Source organism: Pseudorca crassidens, chromosome 10 (assembly GCF_039906515.1).
Source record: "Pseudorca crassidens isolate mPseCra1 chromosome 10, mPseCra1.hap1, whole genome shotgun sequence".
In the NCBI taxonomy this organism is placed as follows: Eukaryota; Metazoa; Chordata; class Mammalia; order Artiodactyla; family Delphinidae; genus Pseudorca; species Pseudorca crassidens.
The window spans coordinates 86424060-86442956 of record NC_090305.1 but is presented as its reverse complement, the minus strand read 5'-3'; the positions used below and the strand labels follow the sequence as shown (position 1 = coordinate 86442956).

Here is an 18897-nt window from a genome sequence, read left to right as displayed (position 1 = left end):
CTCTTCGTTGCTGTGTGTGGGTTTCTCATTGCGGTGGCTTCTCTTGTTGTGGAGCACGGGCTCTAGGTACGTGGGCTTCAGTAGTAGTGGCACAGGGGCTTAGTTGCTCTGCGGCATGTGGGATCTTCCTGGACCAGGGCTTGAACCCGTGTCACCTGCATTGACAGGTGGATTCTTAACCACTGTGCCACCAGGGAAGCCCTGATGCATTTCTTGAAAAACTCTCTTTACTCTTAAAAAGAGACATAGAAGAAAGAGATGATCTTTCTTTTGGAGTAGGGATGTGATGCCGGGAAGAGTGGCAGCTATAGTGTAACCATGAGGGAATATTAGTTTCAGGAGAGCATGCTGAGTGGAAAAATAGAAGGAACCTGGAACTTTGATGGCAGTACTAATCTGTGGACTTCACCAACCTTGGAACTACCCTCCCTTTAGATAGTGAGATAATCGATTCATATCATTAAAGTTATTTTTACTTTGTTACTTACTGCAAAAAGCACTCTGATATAAGATCTGCTCAGGACTTGAAGATCACGACTTAGAGAAGAGTTGTCTAACAAAAAAGGTGCTCAAGGGCTTCCCTGGTGGCGCAGTGTTTGAGAGTCTGCCTGCTGATGCAGGGGACACGGGTTCATGCCCCGGTCCGGGAAGATCCCACATGTCACGGAGCGGCTGGGCCCGTGAGCCATGGCCGCTGAGCCTGCGTGTCTGGAGCCTGTGCTCCGCAACGGGAGAGGCCACAGCAGTGAGAGGCCCGCGTACCGCAAAAAAAAAAAAAAAAAAAAAAAAAAAAAAAAAAAGGTGCGAAAATAAGAAACTTTTGTGGAAAGAATGGAACAAGAACTGGAGATGTGCTAGTAAAAGGAAAATGTCTAAATTCAGAGTAAGTTGGATAAAAGTAGAAGGAAACTCTTTTTTAAAAAAAATGCTTTACATTAAAAAGTATAGTATTTCTTTATTAATTAGTAGTATTGACCAGAAATATTTGCCAGCATCTCTGTGAAACATTAGAGAAAGGAAAAAGATTTTAATTAACAATTGCAAGAGGCAGAAGAGCTTACAAGTCAGAAGCCCTGAACCCTGGAGCTAGACTGTCCAGTTTCAGATCCTGCATCTGCTGCTTCCTAGCTGTGACTTCCTGTAAGTTACTTAACCTCTCTGTGCTTCATTTTTCTCATCATCTGTAAAATAAAGATAATAATAGTCCCTACCTCAAAGGTATTATTGGATATATCTTTATAAAGTATAGGAACAGCATCTGGTGTATCTTAAGTACTATGTAAGTGTTTGCTCTTATTAATTTGCAATTATCATCCAAACCTATACACATGTAAAAAAAAAAGTCACTTAAACATGGGTGCTTCTAGCACTACACAGTCACTAAAGTGGCTAAATTAAGAAGCTCTATAATACCAAGTGTTGGCGAAGACCTCTCCTACATTACTGATGGGAGTATAAAATTGTGTAGTCTTTTGGGAAACTGGCAGTTTCTTAAAAAATTAAACATGCTTCCACCCCATGATCTGTTAGCTCCACTCCTATGTATTTATTCCAGAGAAATGAAAACTTATGTACATACATACGTACTCACATACAAACACACAGATAAACACACACACACAAACCTTGTAAGCGAATGTTCATAGCATATTTCTTTATAATACCCGCAAACTGGAAATAGTTCAGATTTCCATTAACAGGAGAGTAGATAAATAACTTGTAGTATATTCATGCAGTGGAATACCTACTCAGCAATAAAAAATGAATTAACAAATATATCCAGCATCCTGAATGAATTTCAGAAACATTTTGCTCAGTGAAAGAACATTCATCAAAGAATTCATAGTCTATATAATTCAATTCATATGCTGTTCTAGAACAGGAAAAACTAACCTATGATAATAGGTTAGTGGTTGCTTATGGAGGATGGGGAAACATTGGCAGAGGCAATTGGCAGAATATTCTGGAAATATTTTTTATCTTGGTAGGGGTGTGGTAATATAGGTGTACACATTTGTCAAAATTCGTCAAATTGTAATACTTAAAGGATATATATTTTACTGTTTATAACTCTATTTTTTAAATGAAACAAAAAGCAATAACAGACTGTGTAGCAATAGCAGTAGCTGTGTAGGTCTTGGAAAGTATCAATAAACATACAAGATGAGCATCTTTTCATCCCATGTAGCAAGAAAGATAGCAAAAACTGTGAGAGTCATATCAGAAGGACGTAGGAGTTGACTGGAAGAATTTCCCATTGGCTAGTATGGGACAGTTTGAACATCACAAAGGACAACAATGTTAATAGATTGAAACACATATAATATATTTAAATTCATGAGTTTATAAATGCTTTAAAAACCAATTTGGCCACCATTGGAAGTGCCAACTCACTATTTTGAAACTAGTAAATAAAGGTGAAGAATCAAGCATTTGTTGCCTTTTCTTTATGAATTGTACCACTAGGTAACCCATTAGTAGATGAGAGGAAATTTCACACTACAGAACTATTCTGGCTCAAAGGAAAGGGTGATAGAATTGGAAGGTCATCATATTGCAACCCTTAGTCAATTAAATGATCTAGCTATTGAACTAACATTACAAAAAGAGACAGCCCTAATGAGAAAACACAGATTGGTGACCAGTGAGACAATCTTGCCCAAAAAGATCTAACTGGAATCTGATCAAGCCTTCAGACTCAATCAACCTACAGGAAATATGGTGGACAAAGGACCATATTAAATGACGCCAGAGAGATGTAATCAGCAGAACTCAGATGGGCAGGAGAAATGGCAGGATAAACAGCCCTGCTTCTTCAACAAATAAATTGCAAAGAGAGAGAGAAAAAGAGAGAGAGGAGAAGAAAAGAGAGGGAGAAGATGAATGGAAGGGGAACTTACAGATTAACAGAGACCTAAGAGAAATAACAACAAATTGCAAAATGTAGACATTTTTGGATCTTGATTCAAACAAACTTGAAAAAAACACATTCATAAGACAATTGGAAATTTGAACACTAACTGCATATCTGCTGATATTAATGAATATTGTTTTAGGTAATTGGAGTTGTCTTTTAAAAGAGTCCTTAGCTGTTATATTGAAATATTTACAGATGAAATTATTTGAAGTCTTAATTTTCTCCAAAGTAATACGTACAGAAGGACAGAAAGTGGATGAGAATATTAATGAAACAAGATTAGCCGTGTGTTATAACTGTTGAAATTGGGTGATGGATACACGGAAGTTCATTATACCCATCTGTCACTTTTTGTAAGGGCTTGAAATTTTCCACCATAAAAAGTTCTGTTTCGATTTCAAAGAAACACAACGGGAGAGAAAAGGGGGAAAACCAAACCAAACCAAAAAAAAAAAAAAAAAAAATACAAAAACCAGATTCTGCAGAAATACAGGAAGGAAACCTAACAGCATGTTGTTAACCCCTGGATGCATTTCTCATTGTCTGCAAAAGCCGAATAAGAAGGCAGTTTAAGCCTGAAAGCCCCGGGTTCGAATCCTGTTCTTCTGCACCCAGTTGGGGGGACTTCTGTTACCAGATCTTTTGAGCCTCTGTCTCTCATCTGTAAAATAGAGATGAACAAGTACCCTCTTCATAGGGTTGCTGTCAGGATAAAAGAAGAATCTGTGTAAAGCACGGGGCGTAGTACCTGGTACCAGTCAGCACTCGATAAATTTGGGCTGTTGAGTGTTAGTTTATTGCATGTGACATTTAAAACAGAAGATAAAACAATGAATATATGCACTTTACAGTGAATGTTGGAACATTTTTGATGACTTCTGAACTTCCAAAGCCTTTTTCTGTTCATATCTCCAAACACAGGGGTGAGATTAGATTTTACAATGTCCATCGCCTGAAAACCTGTGCGTGCCTTATGTAAAAACCAAGTCAAAACTCATGGCACTCATCTTGTGAAACAGAAAGGAGCCCCTACAATGTCTCCTTTTCTCCTTAACTTTTTCACCTCTGTTTCTCTGTTTTGGGTTAGGAAAGCAAGAGAATCCGCCTAGAACAAGAAACTTCCCTCTTTTTCTGCCTGAAGGGGAATGTGAATAACGGACTTTTCCATCAGGGTTGTTTTTCCTGGACATGGTGTGCCCCCTCCAACTGCTGAAACATGTGATCCTGAAGGAGACCTTAAATAAACTTCAAATGTTCCTTACCGCTCAGCAGTGCTGCCCCAATTCTAGTAAATTATGAATTTGTTTTCTGTATTTGGTGTTCTTCCTTTTTGAACAGAAGTTCTATTCATTCAGAATATGAGTTGAGAGATTTCCATGTGCCACGTGTTATAGCCCCAAACAAGGCAGAAGTGGTGCTGAACTCGTCCCCCAGATATCCACATGGCTGGCTCCTTTTTTTTTTGGCCATGACCAGGGATTGAACCCAGGCTATGGCAGTGAAAGTACCAAATCCTAACCACTAGACCACCAGGGAGCTCCCCTGTCTGACTCCTTCTTAGTCTCCAGTCCCTCCATCCTCTTCATCACATCCTCCTGCTTTAGTTTCTTCACAGGTCTTAACTCTCACCTGGAATTACCTTATTTATTAATTAATTTATTTTTTATTTCTTGCCCCCCTCTGGAGTCTCTCCTTTTCATCACTGTTTCCCCACCACCTAGCCTGGTACCCAGCAGAACCAGCTACATAATTGGTAGGACCCAGTGCAGACTGAAAATGTGGGAGCCCTTGTTCAAAATGTATGAAGAATTACAAGACAGCAGAGCATTAAACAAGGTTGGTACCCTTCTGAGCGTGGGATCCTGTGGGACTCTGCTGGTCTTACAGCCATTATTATTAGGCACCCCCAAAATAGTTATTGGAATGAATGCAGATCTAAGAAGAACCATCAGGGACCCAAGGAGCGCTGGCATCCAGATTGATAAAAGATTGAAAACAGGAACCAGCATGTGTGTAAAAGGGATGCATGATTCCTCAACTGTAGGGTTGACTGTGAGGTGAAAAGTAAGATAATCACTCTGCTCACCTTGAGAAACACCGAGTCTGGGCTATAAATCCCTCGAGGGTCAGGACTGTAGTGTTTTCACCTTTGATTTCCCTTGCAGGGCTTCTGCACGTCCGTGGTGCTCCATGAATATTTGGGAAGAACCGAATTGGTTCTAGAAGTAGAATTAGAGAAGGATGAGGAGTTATGAAAGAAATATTCTTTTTTCTTTTTCGCGGTACGCGGGCCTCTCACTGTTGTGGCCTCTCCCGTTGCGGAGCACAGGCTCCGGACGCGCAGGCTCAGCGGCCACGGCTCATGGGCCCAGCCGCTCCGCGGCATGTGGGATCTTCCCAGACCGGGGCACGAACCCGTGTCCCCTGCATCGGCAGGCGGACTCTCAACCACTGCGCCACCAGGGAAGCCCAGAAATATTCTTTTCTTTAATGCAAACCTCACTAAATTTAGGAGGAGATGAGCTGGTCTTTAAGTTTGTCCTTTTAGTTTATGACAAGTGGTTCAGAGCTGTGCTCAGCCATCAGAGTTTTGGAAAACTGCAATACATTGTTGGGATTTTATGGTGTGTCTGGCATTAATTTGGTATATGAAGTGTTCTATGATGAAAGTGATAGTTTTGTGATAAATGCAAAGCTTCTCGTAAAGATTCCTAAGACTGTATTTCTTTAAAAATCTGGTCTACACTTTCACATATTTTCCCCCCAAATGATGGACCTATTCCCCTTGTCCCACTTCCAGGATGGTGAAAGCCTCCACAAAGTCACCATATACTTATCCAGACTCACCAGTTAGTGATCAGCGAATTGTGTCACAATTGGCACTTTATAGGCATAATTTCACATATGCCCATCATTCATTTGGACCTATTCCGGAGATATAATTTCATTTTCTTTTTCCCCCCCTTTTTTTAAAAAAATGTATTTCATTGAAGTATAGTTGATTTACAATGTTGTGTTAATTTCGGGGGGGGGGGGTGTTGTTTTTTCATTTTCAATGGGACTCCGTAACAGGGCTCCCTGAGTCTGCGTTCTTGGATCCCAGGTTCAGCCCTGCCCCGTGTCTGACTGCCCGGCAAGAGCCATTTGGAAGAGCAGTGGTTTCAGGTTGGATGTAGAGTGAGACTTTCTGCTATTCCTGTGTGGGCCTCTCTATGCCATTTCTAAAGGACCTCTTCCTAACTAATGCACTGACCACAGAGCTCCTATCTGATGCCCCAGTGCTGCAGGAACTATCCTTTTACCCAAGGCTGAATCCCCGGTACCTTGGCCTCCCACCCAGGTCCCCAATTCTGTGTCGATAATCATTCAACTTGTTAAACAGTATTGGTCAGCTGATGAAGGATATCTGATTCCAGTTATCCTGTCTCCCATGAACTGCTGTATTAGATAGGACCTTTCTGTTTGCAAACCAATTTAAAAAAAAATTAAATTAGCTTAAGTAGAAATAGAAATTATAGTGATTCAGACAGTCATTGGAGTCTGTCTCTCTCCAGCACTTCTGTCTGGCCTGAAGTACTCTGGTACCCCAGGCTCTCATCCCAACAGCTTTTTAACTCCAGAACAAAGACAAATACCCTTCTTCCCTCATCCCTATAACTAGGGAATATTGGGGCCGGGTATTTTTATTGGTTATTCCTGAATCGCATGTTAATTATCCCTTGATATAGGGGCCTGAGGTTAGGTCACCCTAATGATTTGGATGGTGCTGTCATAGAAAAGCGGGGATCTGTGATTAGAAAAAGTGAAACAGACTTTGGATGGGCAAAAACAACAGATACTTACTCTGATCATCTAGTTTTAATCCTCCCGGTGCTCCCACAACCATACCCTGACCTTGCCCCAGCCCTGTATTTGGTCTGTCAAGTCACTTCACCTGGTTCTTCATGTTGGCCTTGATCTCCTAGTTTTAGCCCATTCTGTTGCCTCGATTCTGAAACTATTTATCAAAATTCTGATGTCCTTCGACAGTGAAAAATTCTTACCTTAAAATTGGAAATGTCACACTAGTTTTCTCAGGAGGCTATTCAACCTGGTGAGAAAAGTGACCATTTCTTGAGTTTTTCCTGCTATATATGCCTAAATAGAAGGTTCCCTCAAATATAAAGTCACTCATCTTCCCACTAAGAAGATTCAAAACCAGTGTTTTAGGCCAACCTGAATGTATAAAAATTTAGCAATGTAGATGAAGTAGTCCAGTATTTACTTCTAATATTTAAGATCATTTGTCCTATGGATTAATAATTTGGGTGATTCCTGTCTTGCACTTTCCCTCTTTATGAAGTAATTTTTTTCAGCCTCTCCACATGCATCTGTGTGTTGGCCCTGAAACAAAAGGCCCTCTTTAAATCATCCTTCTGGCTTACCCAAGCACAGCATCTTTGCTTCTGCCTAAGTTGTTTGAGCTACAGAACTTGTTCTTTTTTTTTTTTTATTGAAGTATAGTTGATTTACAATGTTGTGTTCGTTTCTGGCATACAGCAAAGTGATTCAGTTATAAATATACGTATTTTTTTTCGTATTCTTTTCCATTATGGTTTATTACAGGATATTGAATATAGTTCCCTGTGCTATACAATAGGACCTTGGGTTGTTTATCCATTCTGTATATAATAGTTTGCATCTGCTAATCCCAAACTCCCAATCCATCCTTCCCAATCCCCCCCCCCAACCTTGGCAACCACAAGTGTGTTCTCTATGTCTGTGAGTCTGTTTCTATTTCGTAGATAAGTTCATTTGTGTCATATTTAAATTCCACATATAAGTGATATCATATGATATTTGTCTTTCTCTTTCTGACTTACTTTGCTCAGTATAATAATCTCTTGGTCCATCCATGTAGCTGCAAGTGGCATTATTTCATTCTTTTTTACGGCTGAGTAATATTGCATTTTATATATGTACCACATCTTTATCCATTCATATGTCCATGGACATTTAGTTTGGCTCTTGTAAATAGTACAGCACTTTTCAATCTCCATATATGATACTTCACTGGGAGTATTATTGCATGACTTTTTTTTCCCCCCTTTTTCATTCATCCTAGAGGTGTATACGTATGGTCTTCCAGCATAACCACCTATCGTGTGGCCTTTTAAAGTAATGTTTGGAACTTCCCTGGTGGCGCAGGTGTTAAGACTCTGCATTCCCAGTGCAGAGGGCCCAGGTTTTATCCCTGGTCGGGGAACTAGATCCCCCATGCGTGCTGCAACTAAGAGCTCGCATGCCACAACTAAGGAGCCCGAGTGCCACAAATAAGGAGCCCGCTTGCTGCAACTAAGGAGCCCATGTGCCGCAACTAAGACCCGGTGCAACCAAATAAATAAATAAAAATTACAAAAACTAAAGTAATATTTAAGTAACTTGTTTGCTTTGACATTCAGCCCCTCCACTTGTGAAGTCACATGCCTATAATAACTACCTGATCTGTATTAACTTCTTTGCCACCTTTTCTACTGATTTCATCAAGTAATCTTTATAAGCATACAAACTTGTTATTGAATGAGGCTGTTTCAAAGTATTGTGTCTTCCCCCGACAGTATGTTGTAGTTCAAAGGAACTGGAGTCTTTGAAAGGACTTGAAGATAAAGCTACTCTCTCATTTTTGAGAGATAAGGGATTTTGGTAGGGGGGAGGGCACCTCACCTTTTATTTAAATACATGATATATGTCTGTCTGCCAGGCACATTCTTTGTGCTTTGTATGCACGATCTCATTTAATTCCTCCAACACCCCTAATAAGATAGGGATTTTTATCCCTATATACTAAGGAGGCAGTGGATTCTCAGAGAGGTCAAGTAACTTTCCCAAGAACATACAGCTACAAAATGCCAGGTTTGTCTGGCTCTAGAACACGTGTTCTTAACCATACCACTCACTTGCACAAAAATCCAGAAGATTGTTTTTTCAGGTGGGAAAAACATGGTACCATGTCACAGGCTCTTACTTAGCCATTCTAAAACTAATAAGTGGTTTTATTATTTTTGCTGGATTTTATATATTTTTCTCTCTGCTTTACTTTGAAGTATAATGGATTTTGATTATTCCCTATCCATTGAGCAATTTCAGTAGTAATGATTTAGTTAAATGCAAATGATGAAATAAATCCTTTCTCGAGACCAGAGGCATCTTACCAGGATTTTCTGTTTGTGGCTGGCATCACTGATGCTGACTGATCTTATGAAGTTTGTCCCGTGGAATTCTGAGTTTCCTTCTCAGTGTAAAAGCTATTGGTGTAAAATGGCTGTGGGTGGCACAGTTAAGTGTCATTTCTGTTTGTATTCATTAAATTCAGAATGTGTAAAGATTGAAGAGCCAAACTTGAAGTTTGGATTCTTAGATGGCATAGCCCATCTCTGAATTATTATCCAGTGCAGATCATGCATTATCAGTAAACAACATTTCATCATATGTTTTAAACATGTTATGAAGGAAAGCTTTAGGTGGCAAAAAAAAAAAATAGCAGAAATTTTGGGTTGTTGGTTTTTTTTTCTCCCAGTGCTCTCCTGACTCATGTTGAAAGCCTTTTGTTTCTAATCAAAGCAACAAACGGTAAGGTCATTTCCTTGTGATTATATGGCAGCGGAAGGCGTCGGGGTTTTTAGGTCCCTACTTCCACCAGCTTATATTTGGAGAAAACACACACACACACACATCACAAGTGCTTAATATATGTGTCCTTTGTCCTGCCCGTTCTCTCCGGTCCCTTTAAATGAGCCGAGACCATGGTTCGGAGGTAAGAACAATTTCTCGTATAATTTTTTGACTACAGACAGTATAATGGTGCTTCTTGAGCTCTTCTTGGCATTTCTTAGTGAATTGAGGGCAGATTTTAATGTTATACGTGGGGTGGACGAACTTACGTACTAATATTTCAGAACCCAACTTGCAAAAAAGGAAACTCCAAGAAATGTTTGTCTTTTCAAAGAGTTATTCCTTCTCCAAAAGAGTTGAATCTCCTCCAGTTTGATACCACAGTGAAGATCGTCCTTAACGCTCATCTTTCGGAGGGTTTTCCTGTCATTGTTTGAACTGTTATCTCTGTTCCCCTAAAAGTCCTAAAAGGCTCATTTCTTGTTTTTTTATTTCAGAACTTTGGTAATTCTTGTTGCAGTGTATAATTCCACCTCACCGCTTCCCCCTAATGCCATCCCACTACCATTCTCTTTCTTTTCTTTTTTTTTTAATTTTAAAGACTTGAGCCCTTTTATGGATGTGGAAAGGACAGGGCAAGGGCAGGAACGGTGTCAGTAAGCAGCATGAAAATGCTTTGCGATTTGCAGTTGTTAATCATCTCGTCAGCACAGTGGTTTTGGAGCCATCTCTATTTCTGTGAGCATTTGGCAGGAAAGATCCTGTGGGGGACTAGAACTCATTAGTAACTTTTCTAAAAGGACCTTTTAATGTACGTCCCTGTCTTGCCTCGAGACAGAAGCAGGGAAATTGAATTCCGTCCCTCAGTCTAGTTTATGAGGACTTTATGTGACCAGAATTCAATGGCTCAAGGTAGAGACCTCAGAAATGCCATCTTTGGGGATGGCTATCAATTAATTCATAAAACCTTTATGATTTGTCAAAGGAAGTCCTACAATCTAATTAAAAGGGAAGCTTTTTTTTTCTTTCTCCCTTCTGATGTGGTTATGCTAAACTCATAATGTCCAATTCTATGTGTCCATTTTTTTCCCCTCATGGGTAGATGTTGGAGATGGAGGAGGGGAGGAAAAGCTGGGTAGACTTCAGAAAACAAAGGAAATTGTCTCATGCAGGAGGCTGCAAAGCTCTTGGGTATAGGAGGAAGTCTGTGGAGGAAGTGGGCAGGATTAGGTAGAGAAGAGAAACGTCAGGGAAACAAACATATCACAATAGGGTCTGGGATCGGACCCTCTTGTCATGATCTAACACAATAGCATGTCCTTAGAAATGAATCGATTGTTTCTAAATCAGTCCTGTCTAAAGGTATCTAATGATCTGAAGGAGTAGAAAGGAACGTGATCGTATCCAAAATGCAGCCCTTTGACCTGGATTCTCAGAGCGGCATTATGGTCACCCAGAGCCTCGTGTTAGATGATCCTATTCTTAGACTCAGGCCATAGAACCCCGCTAGAAGTAAGACCATTCTGTAATGCAGCCCCTTCAGGAATCAAAAAGTACATCTCTTAGCAGAGGATCTAAGATATTCCCAGACATACCAAATTCCACTCCAGGGCACATTCTCTGTGTTCCAGTGCATCATTTATTTTCATCCTTCATTTGTAGTACATGGAAAAGTGGTAACTACTGGAAAGGAGGTTCTTATGGTCAAGTATACCGCCCCCCGCCACCATGGAGAGAGTGCTCAATAACTATGCGGAGGGTGGGGGATGAGTGGTGGATTAATAACACTATTTGAGTAGAATTTTTTAAAATTAATTAACTTTTATTTTTGGCTGCGTTGGGTCTTCATGGCTGCACACGGGCTTTCTCTAGTTGCGGCGACCAGGGGCTACCCTTCGTTGAGGTGCGCGGGCTTCTCATTGCGGTGGCTTCTCTTGTTGTGGAGCGCGGGCTCCAGGCGCGCGGGCTTCAGTAGTTGTGGCTCGCAGGCTCAGTAGTTGTGGCTCGCGGGCTCTAAAGCACAGGCTCAGTACTTGTGGCACACGGGCTTAGCTGCTCTGTGGCATGTGGGATCTTCCCGGACCAGGGCTCGAACCCGTGTCCCCTATATTGGCAGGCGGATTCTTAACCACTGTGCCACCAGGGAAGTCCTGAGTAGAATTGTTAAATATATTCATGCCGTGGAATATTTGAGCTGGAAAAAACCTTGTAAGTCACTTTGGAGTCATCCAGTCCCCTTATGCTGTTAGTGAGTAGATGAAAATCCAGAGTAGTGGAGGAATTTTCCTAAGCTCTCCTACCCCATTAGGGGCAGGGCACAGGCTAGAGTCCTCTCTCCTGGGTCCTGAGTCTGTGCTGTGTCCACTACAATGCTGTCTCTAGGACCAGCTGATGGCTTTGTCTAATTTCCAGCATCTCTGCAGTTCATGCAGCATGAGTTTCTTCTCATGCACTCATTTCTGTCTTGGAATAGAAAGGTGGAAGTTGCATCCCAAAGGAGGCTCTGCTTCTTATTATGGACTGCTTCCAACTGCTGGCAGAAACCAGTGGGCAGGTACACGAAGGACCCCGAGAAAAAGAACCAGCAGCCTTGTCACTAGTCATAACAAGCTGTAGTACTTGGTAAAAACGTACTAAAACACTTTCTCTTTGCTTTGAAAATATTGTCAGAACCTGAATATATTTAGTTAGCTCTTTGTAGAGGCCTGTTCCAACATCATAATTCAAGTATGAGACACATTTGTTTGTCCCTGATCTGAATTCCATGAAGCTCCAGTTAAGACTTTTTCCTGCTTAATGCTGGAAAATTATGAAAATTTTTAAATGGAAGACTTTTTCTAAACTGGAAAGATAAAGCTGAGTACAGGTAAAATATACATTAACATATGTTAGTATAATCTGCCAAGTTTAGGCAAACAGTTTATCCTTCCAATAAAAGCAGTGAAAGCAAAGGGTGATATTGGGCACATTCTCTGTTTATTTTAGATGTGTTTTTTTTCCTTAAAGAAGCCATTGTAGGTAGGGCTGTAAAGTACATGTTCACTTCTGTCCTCTTGTCTTGGTTTATTTCCTCTTTTGGTTTTCTTCTATCCTTGCAAGTTAGAATGAACAAGTCAGCAGAGTTTGTACCCGTTTTTTCAAGATTTGACTGTATACCACCCTTTCTATTAGAGGTATTTATATTCAGTTTTTCCAGTCAGGAATGAGGTTAGTCCAGAAGCTGACCTTCCACAATAGGAAATCTTTATCTGAAGAGCAGTGTGAGAGAGAGAACTGGATTCCGGGTCTAAGTCTGCCCCTTACTGATAAGCTCTATGGCCTTGGAGAGCTGATTTTTCCTATCCAGGCCTCCGAACCCACATTTGTGGGTGAAGAAGCTAGTCTCGTGCTGAGGCCCCTTTTCAGTTTCGAAATGCTCTAACTTTAATTGAAGTCACTACAGGTTCTTTACAGATCAGTTGCAGCTGTCTCTCCCTCTCTGCTAGCCACCCGCTCCCTCTCTTCTTTCCTCTTTTCCTCCCCTTTTCCTTCTTCTCTCCCCTCTTTCTTCCTTTCCACTGATACTTTCCTTTTCACAAAAAGGGATTCAGGGCATGGACTATATGACTCAGATGCCTGTAGAGCCAGGGACAGCCTGTGAGTAGCAGCAATGGGAAGAAGGCAAAGTTGGAAATGGAGAAATTCCCCAAACTGCAAACTGAAATCAGACATGGAGATGCTATCCAGGAAGAAATCCAGACTTTGTGGGTCATGGATACACCTCTTGTATTGAAATTTGACACTGCTCCTTGGATTCCAAATTCCTTAGAAGTCAACACATACTTCCTGGGTGTGTCTTGCGCCACCCGGTGTGCCAGGCTCAGGCTTACAAAGGTGAATGAGATGCAGCCACTATATGAAGCTCCGTCCAGTGGGGGAGTGCAAACTGGAACTCTCCAGTGAGTCTCAGTAGCTCTTCCAAGCTTGACTTTTAGTTCATCTACTGTTCACTCTTGGGGAGTGGAAAAGCTGTTGACATAAAATGGCTGTGAGTAGTGGAATGTCATGAATATGATTTGAGGTCAAAGGATTAAACTGACGGGTATTCTTAGGTAGAAATGGAACAGTGTCAATTCCAGCGAACAGTGACACTGTAAAGCATTCAGGAGTCCACTGGTAAAGGTTCTGTTTTTGGTAGGCTCTATCCAAATGAAAGGGGGAGAGGAAGTGGCAGGAGTCTTAGCACATAAATCTTGCTTGGCCACTTATGAACTGAGTGACCCCCTCTGGCCTTATGACAGGCACAGTTGAAATGACCTTACTACGTTGTTGAGGGGATTAGAGCTGGCCTCTGGCACTGAAGACGCACATAGTAAATGGCAATTAATATATATTTTTTAAATTAATTAGTTTATTTTTGGCTGCGTTGGGTCTTTGTTGCTGTGTGCGGGCTTTCTCTAGCTGTGGTGCGTGGGCTTCTCATTGCAGTGGCTTCTCTTCCTGCGGAGCACGGGCTCTAGGCACCTGGGCTTCAGTAGTTGTGGCTTGCAGGCTCTAGAGCGCAGGCTCAGTCGTTGTGGCTCACGGGCTGTAGAGCGCAGGCTCAGTAGTTGTGGCACACGGGCTTAGTTGCTCCGCGGCATGTGGGATCTTCCCAGACCAGGGCGCGAACCTGTGACCCCTGCGTTGGCAGGCGGATTCTTAACCACTGCGCCACGAGGGAAGCCTGGGCAATTAATATTATTAAGTAACATTATTATACGTCTATCCCAAGTACAGCAAATAAAAACAAGGGTACATACATATGAAAATATGTAAACACCACCAGAAGACTGAGTATTCAAAGTAATGAATGGGTAATTTTTTTCAGGGCCCTTCATGCTCATGATAGCATCAATGTGAATCAGTTATTCATTACCCCACATCTTGTCACTGTCAGGGTATCCATCAGCCTTCCGTCCTTTTGGACACATGAGATCTCTTGACCCTGCAGACATTTGTCTGTATTTCACTGGGCACAAGTTCACAAATAAGTAATCAACTGCAGTATGTCTCTTGCAGACTTCCGTCTTGGGTTTGAGGTCAAGTGTTTATCATTTTAAGGATCTAGTTCTAAACGTTTTTTTTTTTTTTTGCGGTACGCGGGCCTCTCACTGCTGTGGCCTCTCCCGTTGCGGAGCGCAGGCTTAGTGGCCATGGCTCACGGGCCCAGCCGCTCCGCGGCATGTGGGATTCTCCCGGACCAGGGCACGAACCCGTGCCCCCTGCATCGGCAGGCAGACTCCCAACCATTGCGCCATCAGGGAAGCCCTCTAAACCATTTTAAGGACGTGGACCCAGAATATAAATCTGACAGAAGTTATAGAAAGTCTTCCTGGAAAGATTCTCACACGCACATTTTGTTTATACTTTGGAGGAAGGTATTTGCAAACTCCTCTACCAGCACTAATAGACTTGTAAGAGCTCCTGTATCCCAGCTGAGGAAATGGAATAAATGTATGTATCTTTCAGAGAAATGGTGAGAAACTAGCTGGCCTCTGTGCGTGACACCGAGAAATGAGCTTTTTGGAACTCCTTAGCACTTAACCTTATTTGAACCCTCTAGAAGTGTGTGATCCTGGAACTGACACGGGCTCCATAGAAGGTATTTAGAACGTAAGAGCAAGTCCTGCCACCTCCTCCTCCGTAGCTGTTTATACTGCTCGTCGGAGAGGAGTTATACCTCTACCAACAATGGGGGTGTGGGTGAGGCAGGCACCCTCTTGGTACTTGGCCTTGTGTTGAGAGTAAGGTGACTCTAGTGGGACCTGTAAGTAATTGCTCTGTTCACCATTAGAACAGTCACCTGGCTTTAGGGAGTCACCTGAAAATCTGCAGAGGTTTCGCAGTAACCACTATATTTCAGTTGCAGCACTGGGAGCTTGTTCGTAGTAACCACGCACGTCACCAAGCGCTCCCCTCAAGTGCAGGCACCCCTCTTCATTAGAACAAGGGCTGAGGTCCAACATGCCACAGCTCTTGCTTTGCATTATTCCTTTTTCCTTGTTTTTAAAGGAAACTACGCATCAACTCGTGATAGCTTTTAAATGTTTTATATGAAACAAGAAGTCTCCGTTGTGGTCTCAGTTTTTAAAAAATGAATAAGCAACTCCATTTTTTCATCCAATAGACATTTATTGAGCAGCTGCTTTTGCAAGGTGCCAGCTATAAGCTCGGGGGTCCAGGGATTAAGAAGACAGATAGGGTCCCTGGAGGCAGATATTATATAACAAAGTACATCATTCTTTAATTACAGTTGTGTAAAGTGCTGCGGAAGAGCAGTTTAGAGAGCTAAAAGAACACATAACACTCAGAGTAAGAGTGATGGAGCCCATGGCTATTCCACACACTCTGCATCAGCTTATTCAAAGCTCGTAGCAAGGCACCAGTACTGTTTCCATTATGCAGATCAGGTAACAGAGTAACAAAGAGATGAGGTCATTTGGCCTCGTGGTGCCACTAGCAAACCGTCTAAGTCAGGATTTGAACTCTGGGTGATCTGAGTTCGGAGTCTTCACTCCTAACCACTACACAATGGCTTCTATGAGAGACTCACTTTTAATCTGTGTTTTTAAGGGTAAATTGGTTTAGCCAGGCACTTTCCAAATGCCCTCATGCTTTGAGGTGGGAAGAAGATCATACGAAGAAGAACTAGAAGAAGACCAGTGTGGCTGGAGCCCAGAGAGCAAAAGGGAAAGGAGTGCAAGACCAGGGGAAGGGTGGGCAGGGAGCAGGCGGTGCAGGACGAGGTGGGCCGCATGGGTGATGGAAGCTTTTCTTCCAACTGAATCGGGTCAGCTCCAAAGCTAGACCCCCTCGGTCAAGAAGACCCTCTCGGGAACCTCCCATTCCTGTGAGATGGACACATGGAGGGAAGTTCTCCTGATCTGGCTAGATTATTCCAGATCCATTTACCTTTGTGTATGCACAAGGCATCCTGCTCGAGGATGTTTTATCTGTGTCATCAGTCTGTCCCACTGATGTCTTTTCCAGGCCCATACGTTTTCTGCCTTTTCTGGGAGCTACAGAATTACATTTTTCTTAGTGGTCCATGTAGCCACACTGCGCCTGTAGCAGGTCCAACTGTCATCATCATTCATCGTGGCTAACAGAATGACAGGTGCTGTGTTGGGCTCTTTCTACCTGTTCTAGTGTTTCAGCCCCAACTCCATGAGTTAGACACTGTTACTATTGATATTTTTCAGATAAAGAAACCGATTTACAGGGGTTAAATGACTGGCCCAGAGTCCCACCAGCTAATTGTCAGAGTCAGGTCTTGCATCCTGGGTTGCCTGATGCCAAAGTGCGTGCTTAACCCTGCGGATCTCACTTCCTATTTTACAGATGCAAAAACTGTCCAAAGTTAATGATAGAAGTGATTCTAAAACTCAGATTTTACATGAAGTTTCATTTTCTAGGCCAACATTAAATCTCATAGGAAAAATGAAAAAAAAAAGGAAACTGAATAGAACACTGTGGACCTTCACCATGACCTGGAGTAGCCTTGTAAACATGTTACAGATTTACCAGCCCACAGAGATATGTTACCCGCCCGCCAGCTAAATTGGTAACACGGGCAAAAATAGAGGGATCTGAAGGGAGTGGGGGAATCTGGATATTAACCAGTAGGAGTTTGGAAGAGAGAATTAAGAGTAAAACAGAATAGTTTTGGTATTTTTTATAAGTAATAGTCACTCAGTGCCAAGCACTGTGCCAAGTTCTTGACAAGTACTCATTCATTTAACCCTCACAACAAGCTGATAAAGTTGGTCATATGTGTATGTCCATTTTATGGATGAGGACCGATGCAACAGTCTTGTCATTCTCTCTCTCTCTCTTTGATTTTTGCCACCCCACTCCCAGTCTCATCTCCTGATAGGAACCAGAGTTATCCTTTACAAATGTCCCCCGATCTTGTTTCCCCCTTGCCTAAAAGCCTCCAGTGGCCTCCCACTGCCTTTGCAATAGGACCCATACTCCTAACTCCTGATATAGCCTAGGGGTTTTCAGACTTCAGCATGCAGCAGAGTGACCTGGACGGCTTGCTAAAACACAGATGGTTGGTCGCCACTCCACATTCCTAGCGAGCTGCAGTTAATAGTGACACTGTGAGTCCAGGAACCACACTTTGAGGACCACTCATGAGCCCCTCATTGATCCCCTGACCTTGTCTACTGTAGTCTCCCTTTTGGTGCCAAGCTCCAGCCACGTTTGCTGCTACTTTTTTCTTAAACTGCGCATTCTCAGTGGGACAGCTTTTCTCCAAGGAGGATGAAAATTGGTTCTTGGGGGCAAACATTAAAACCTCTGATATTACAGTAGTTTGTGGACTTCAAAAGCTCAACTCTACCCAATAGATATACAATATATCTGTGATATTAAAATTTCATGAGGGAGGAGGGCATAAGGGGAAAAATAAATGTCCAGAGAAGCTCCTTAAGAGTGTAATCATGAAAAAAAAAGTTGTGTGACAAATGAAGCCTATTCCTGCCACAGGGCCTTTGCACTTCTTGGGCCTCTGTCTGGAATGTTCTTTTTCCAGATCTTCCCAAGTCTGACTCCTCATCATTCCCCTCAGACTTTTATCTGCAGGGCTATTGTAAAATTCTCCAATTCTTTAAAAGTGCTTTTCTCTTCACTGATTTCAGTCTAATAAAAGGCTTCAGGGGCTTCCCTGGTGGCGCAGTGGTTCAGAGTCCGCCTGCTGATGCAGGGGACACGGGTTCGTGCCCCGGTCCGGGAAGATCCCACATGCCGCGGAGCGGCTGGGCCCGTGAGCCATGGCCGCTGAGCCTGCGCGTCCGGAACCTGTGCTCCGCAACGGGAGAGGCCACAACAGTGAGAGGCCCATGTACCGGAAAAAAAAAAAAAAAAAAGCTTCAGGGACTGACAAGGTGAGTGCTCAAGGCAGCAGGACCCTGCTGATGGAGCACTGCAGATTCCCCAGAGCACCCCTGGGTTGGGAGCACTGCATCCTCTCTTACAATTCTAATTGAATGTCCTGGGAGCCTTACCACTGTAAAATGCACAGGAGGAAGCATTGCAGGCAGGAGCTGGCTTATATTTTAGTTTTGTTTTTTCTTTTAACTTTACTTTTTTCGTGAATACTCCTATAAGGGTCAGGAGATGGTGTGGGGCAGTACAAAGAAGGAACTCTACGTCTGGCTCTGTCTAGCTGTGTGACCACAGACAAGTCACTTCCCTTCTTTGAGCCTTCATGGCCTCATCTGTAAAATATGGATATGACAAATGGAGGATAATCTGCAAAAATAATGACTCACTGTGCCATGCATCTGAAACTAACATAATAT

The 18897-nt window shown here is 42.4% G+C and overlaps 1 protein-coding gene across 10 annotated transcripts in view; it reads left to right on the top strand.

Moving 5' to 3' along the window:
* FRMD4B (FERM domain containing 4B) overlaps positions 1–18897 on the top strand; it is a 335945-nt gene that overhangs the window by 171207 nt on the left and 145841 nt on the right. The window contains exon 1 of one of the 10 annotated variants that reach the window (XM_067755162.1): positions 9535–9710. The exons of 8 other annotated variants lie outside the window; for them this stretch is intronic. In XM_067755162.1, coding sequence (XP_067611263.1) covers positions 9687–9710 — 24 coding nt within the window. In that variant the 5' untranslated portion in view covers positions 9535–9686. Of the gene's footprint in view, positions 1–9534; positions 9711–18897 lie in introns of those variants that run through there. One more of the 10 variants, XM_067755170.1, reaches the window with a different exon arrangement.